At 45.1% G+C, this 6,000-nt stretch overlaps 1 protein-coding gene across 5 annotated transcripts in view; it reads right to left on the reverse strand.

Moving 5' to 3' along the window:
* Positions 1 to 6,000, reverse strand: part of tep1 (telomerase-associated protein 1) — an 81,316-nt gene that overhangs the window by 68,105 nt on the left and 7,211 nt on the right. For all 5 annotated transcript variants that reach the window (XM_036565347.1, XM_036565348.1, XM_036565343.1 and 2 more), the window contains 4 exons: positions 5,688 to 6,000; positions 4,313 to 4,489; positions 1,597 to 1,746; positions 520 to 684 (listed from right to left, as the gene is read on the reverse strand). The exon at positions 5,688 to 6,000 is cut by the window's right edge and continues 253 nt beyond it. In XM_036565347.1, the coding sequence (XP_036421240.1) occupies positions 520 to 684; positions 1,597 to 1,746; positions 4,313 to 4,489; positions 5,688 to 6,000 (805 nt within the window). The remainder of the gene's footprint in view (positions 1 to 519; positions 685 to 1,596; positions 1,747 to 4,312; positions 4,490 to 5,687) is intronic.

Raw genomic sequence — 6,000 nt, forward strand, 5'->3', positions numbered from 1 at the left:
GAAGCGCAAGGTAGGTGTTTCTAATAAAGCGGCCAGTTAGTGGAAGCGCAAGATAGGTGTTTCTAATAAAGTGGCCAGTTAATGGAAGTAAAAGGTAGATGTTCCTAATAAAGTGGCCAGTCAGTGGAAGTCCAAGGTAGGTGTTTCTAATAAAGCGGCCAGTTAGTGGAAGTCCAAGGTAGGTGTTTCTAATAAAGTGGTCAGTTAGTGGAAGCGCAAGATAGGTGTTTCTAATAAAGTGGCCAGTTAATGGAAGTAAAAGGTAGATGTTTCTAATAAAGTGGCCAGTTAGTGGAAGTTCAATGTAGGTGTTTCTAATAAAGCGGCCAGTTAGTGGAAGCGCAAGATAGGTGTTTCTAATAAAGTGGCCAGTTAATGGAAGTAAAAGGTAGATGTTTCTAATAAAGTGGCCAGTTAGTGGAAGCGCAAGGTAGGTGTTTCTAATAAAGCGGCCAGTTAGTGGAAGCGCAAGGTAGGTGTTTAAACATCATTAACCTCTGTTAAAGCCCCCCAACTTACCGTGCTGTAGATCCTGGTCACTTCCAGCCAATCAGACGGCAGCTGGACAGCGGCACAGAAGTACCTCCTCAGGTGGGGTTTAGACTCGGGTAGGTGGGCTGCCAGGGCCAGCAGGAAGTTGGCGGTGATGCGGATGTTCAGTTCCTGTCTGGTGTAGACGGCCACCTGACGGAGGAATGAAAATCAGATGATTAGATACACAGCTGAGGGGTTTTAGTGACGGGTACAGCAGCATTTCACTCAAAATGAGGGTGAAAAATGAGAAGAGAGGGACGAATGTTCAAACAGAAGCACTGGGACATCCTTTCCTTATGTCATATTACATCTACATTGATCTGCAAACTACTACGGCTTTCATCATTTCACTGAAAATCAAAAACCAATAAAAGAAATGTTGTTATATTCTGATATTTTGTTTATCACCGGTGAAGTCAGGGTTACTAATAATCATCAGTGATGCATTTAAGAGATAATTTCAGCACTGACACCCAAGGACAATTCATAGGGGTGAGGGGAAGGGGCTTTAAGTCAGGGGTGCTGAAATTTTCGGCAGCATTTTTTTTTGTTGGATAATAATTTACTTGATTTACATCGAACAGAATGTATTAAAACATGAAAGACTGCAGTGAGAGACAGTATTGACATGTACATATGAGCAACACAGCAACCGCTGTTGCTACACACTCTGCTGTCTCTGTAACCCGCTTGTGTCAGACACAGTCAGGCTACATGCACACATGAAGAGGAAGATTATTATAATGGTTGAAAAACGTGAAATTAACAATCCATCAGCTGACGGTTCCTCATGACAATTCTTAACCAGCACAAACAAGTCAAATGAACCAATTAAGGCCTAAGGAGTTAATTGAGTTCTGAGACTTTACAGCCAATATAGTGTCCAAACTTTTGCACAAGGCACTATTTTCTTCTTTTCTTTTAATCAAAAATATGGAAACGGTGCATTAACAGTTTTTAAAATAGTCTGCAGTGCAGTTTGTGTTCACTTCTTTCTACTGCAAGAATCAACAAAATGTCTTTTAGCCAGAGGTGCCCAAACTTTTGCATACAACCTCTTACCTTGAGGATGAACTCCGGGTCAGCGAGGGTGATCTCCGTGCCTATGCTTTTTAACTGCGTCCACACGCTCTCCTTATCATTCCAGTCATTCTGATCCGGAGCCCTGCTCTTATTCACCAGAGAGCAGCAGACCACATTCAGCAGAAGGTTCTGAACACAGAAACACAGACGAGGTTCAACAGGGTGAAAGAGCCGCGAAGGAGGACAAAACAGACGCTAGAGGAGTAAAAGAGCATCAGTCTGAAGGAGCTCATCCAACTCTACCCCTTCAAGTACAATCATTTTCAATGAAGTATGCAAAAAACAATGGGCCTCATTCACCAACCGTCCTTAGGCCCACTTACACAGTTTTCAGGACGATTCTGACGTTCGCCAGTGTTTTCTTATTCGGGACTTGTTCTTAGGTAAGAACAGAATCTAAATTTAAGAAAAACATACTAAGATTAATTAAGATTAAGTGACCCTTATTAATCCCACAACGGGGAAATTTCACCTCCGCATTTGACCCATCCGTGTAGTGAAACACCACATACACACTAGTGAACACACACACTAGGGGGCAGTGAGCAGCCCTATCCGCAGCACCCGGGGAGCAGTTGGGGGTTAGGTGTCTTGCTCAAGGGCACTTCAGTCACGTACTGTCGGCTCAGGACGTGAATCGATCAAACCAGCGACCTTCTGGTCACAAGGCTGGTTCCCCAACCTCCACCCCACGACTGCCCCAAGGCACAAGTCATTACCAGGAGTGGGGTGACTTCTGGCTATCTTCAAATTTAAAATGTCTGTTAGGGTTGAGCGACGGATACTCAACTGGGATATGAGCAAAAATCAAGATGGACGATGACATTAGGGGTGGGGTGCGGGGGTTGTTAGTTGAAGTCTTACAAAGGCACTATAAATACTCAACACGCCTTAAAATACATACTTTATCAGTTCAGAATATCTCTGGGTAAGTAATACGTAATAAATATAGTTTCCTTTGTTATAGCAGAGACACTCGAATAATAGCAGCCTCGTGTCGTCCATTTGTTTACTCTCAGCAGATTTCGGAGCACCCCCCTAACCCCGCCCTCGTCCCCATCCAAACCGACAGTGGGGCGCACTCTGCCTCCACTCCTCTCACACGCTCTGATAGAAGGCAGAGCGCGCCCCACTGTCGGTTTGGATGGGGAGGAGGGCGGGGTTAGGGGGGTGCATCATGAAGGTGGATCAACACTGTGACGTCTGTCATCCTTCGACAAAAGACGATGGTAACGTTTATCAGCTAGAGCTGGGCGATATGGCCAAAAATGTTATCATGATAAACAAAATTCATATCGTTCGATATCGATACATACCGCGATAAATGTCAAATCATTATTTCTTTCAAGTTTGAAGGCTGATTTTTGCTCCTGGGTGGTTAATTGCTGTTTTAAACTATCCTTTATGGTCAGAACTCGACAAACACTCACCAAACAGTGGAACATTTCACAGATCTGTCATGGGAGAGTGGGAGAAAGTGTCTGCTGAGCTGTTTTTACCAGCTGGAAAAGCACGGCTATTTTGTAATAGTCATAATTTAAGAAAGAAAACATTATTTTAGCTGGTGCCGAGCGCTCGGCTACCCCGCTACACATGACATCACAGTATTCAGACACCAGCTAGACGACTGGATTTCTCTATACTATCGTAGTAGTTTAAGTGGTGAACCGCAAAATATCCACACCAGACAAACAGAGTCCTCCTTTTAGGTACGTTTAAACTGAAAGCGGTGCTTTTGTGTCGTGTTTGATCTACAGTATCATCAGTTCTCCGTGTCGTGGAGTGACAGAGCGCTGCTTCAAGTTAGCCAGCTGCTAAAAACAGCTGGCCTAGAAAGCTAGCGCTCTCCCGCTCTCCAATGCCTCACAGCTTCCTCAGTTTACTTTTGTTTAAATCAGGGCCGTAACTGCATGAACCCACTTCTTCTTTCACTTTCGTTGCTTGGGAATGTACTAATACTAAATATGACTGAGCGCTGTAGTTGTGAGGATTGTGATTTATCACTGCTAAAGCTGGTTAGGATGTACAGAAAGAGGTGAGTTCACTGTAGGACAGTATAGTTACATCACTGACCTCATCACTCACACTCGGTCACAAGAGAGCAGATCACCTGTCGCTCCACTCAAACAGGGAACGTATAACTCCGCGTTTCAGCCGTTGCTAAAGACTCATCTTACTCATGGCCCCCTCCCTCTCTAATCATGTAGAAAAACTCGGAAGTGCGCCCTCTCCTGGCGACAGCACAGTAACGTAGTAATGTCGCTTTCCTTGCAGTAGAAAACGCCACCAAGGCTTTCGCTGAACGTGGAAGTGTGAGAATGGTGTATTATATCGAACATTTATCGAACATGTCGTATCGCTCTATCAAGGAAAAGTTATATCGCGATAATTATCGTTATCGTTTTATCGCCCAGCCCTACTATCAGCCCAACCCTACTGCCTATATCCCACTGCTGTTCACCCAGCCAGATTTGTGTATTCACTTTATTTCAGAATCAAACAAAATCATATCAAACGACTTTTGAAGTTCAGATGAATCTTTGTGAGATTTTGCAGCTCTAACAGAAACAGCTAACACGAACAACAGATACAGTCTCTGACCGTACATAATCAGGCTGAGCTACAGGAGAGGGGTTTCTGACAGAGTGGCAGGTTCTATACTATTAATATGGTAAAGAGAGAAAAAACTAATTACCTTCTTTTCCTTTAATAGTTCAGCTTTTCTGTCCACACGTGTGTCGACCACAGCAAACTCTTCACCGAGATCAACTGTCTGCTTCTCCTCTTCATCACTCACTTTCAGATCCAGCTCCGGCAGCTCTGAGGGCAGCGCAGTGTCCATCTCCACCTCCTCCTCACGCTCCTCCAAGTCCTATTAACGCAAATGCACAAACATTACAAAAAAACACACGGTGACAATATATATATTTATATATATATAAATATATACATACATACACCGATCAGGCATAACATTATGGCCACCTTCTTGTTTCTACACTCATTGTCCATTTTCCTGTTCTTCAGTGGTCAGGACCCCCATGGACCCTCACAGAGCAGGTACTATTTGGGTGGTGGATCATTCTCAGCACTGCAGTAACACTGACGTGGTGGTGGTGGTGTGTTAGTGTGTGTTGTGCTGATCTGAGTAGATCAGACACAGCAGTGCTGCTGGAGTTTTTAAACACCTCAGTGTCACTGCTGGACTGAGAATAGTCCACCAACCAAAAATATCCAGCCAACAGCGTCCTGTGGGCAGCATCCTGTGACCACTGATGAAGGACTAGAGGATGACCAACACAAACTGTGCAGCAGCAGATGAGCTATCATCTCTGACTTTACATCTACAAGGTGGACTGACAAGGTAGGAGTGTCTAATAGGGTGGACAGTGAGTGGACACAGTGTTTAAAACTCCAGCGGCACTGCTGTGTCTGGTCCACTCAGACCAGTGCAACACACGCTAACACACCACCACCACGTCAGTGTTACTGCAGTGCTGAGAATGATCCACCACCCAAATAGTACCTGCTCTGTGAGGGTCTATGGGGGTCCTGACCACTGAAGAACAGGGTAAAAGGGGGCTAACAAAGTATCAGAGAAACAGATGGACTACAGTCTGTAACTGTAGAACTACAAAGTGCACCTATATAGTAAGTGGAGCTGATAAAATGGACAATGAGCGTAGAAACAAGGAGGTGGTCATGATGTTATGACTGATCGGTGTGTGTGTGTGTGTGTGTGTGTGTGTGTGTGTTTGTGTGTGTGTAAATCACTTGCCTCAAAACATTTCTGACAGACTGTTATCTCTAAAAATGTATGTCATATGGCTAAAAACAGTAGTTTTTACCAGTCAGCGTCACACAGTGTCTATTAGAGATCACTTCAGGCAAGCGTGTGATGATTCAGGCCTGTAGTTGGCACCATGCTAATTCGTGGGGTATGAGTTTCCATTACTCGTTAGCTTCATTAGTAGCTCCAGTGCAACAAGCAATCTTCAGACAGTAAACATGTCTTAGCTGATCAGCCACTATCACTATCACTTTAACCACATGAGAAAAGAGTCTCGAACCTCCTTCAGCTCCTCGCTGTAGGATGCCACTTCAGAGGAGCTCAGACTAGCAGGCTCTAATTTTCTCTTTCTGGTAGCCACACTCGGCTGCTCTGGAGGAGGAACAGTAGCACAGCGAGCAGGAGAAAGACCAACAACAGGGGGCGCTGGGCTGTGGAGCAAAGGGCTGGCGGAGTGAGGAGAGCAGAGAGAGGAGGAGAGGATGAGGGGGACCTGCTTCAGCTGGGTGTTCTCAGTGCTGAGGAGAGGGGAGGAGAGCCGGGCGGACGAGGAGGAGAGAAGATGGGAGGAGCTAGACAGGAGAGGAGAAGAG

This window comes from Colossoma macropomum, unplaced genomic scaffold (genome assembly GCF_904425465.1).
Source record: "Colossoma macropomum unplaced genomic scaffold, Colossoma_macropomum, whole genome shotgun sequence".
NCBI classification, from domain to species: domain Eukaryota; kingdom Metazoa; phylum Chordata; class Actinopteri; order Characiformes; family Serrasalmidae; genus Colossoma; species Colossoma macropomum.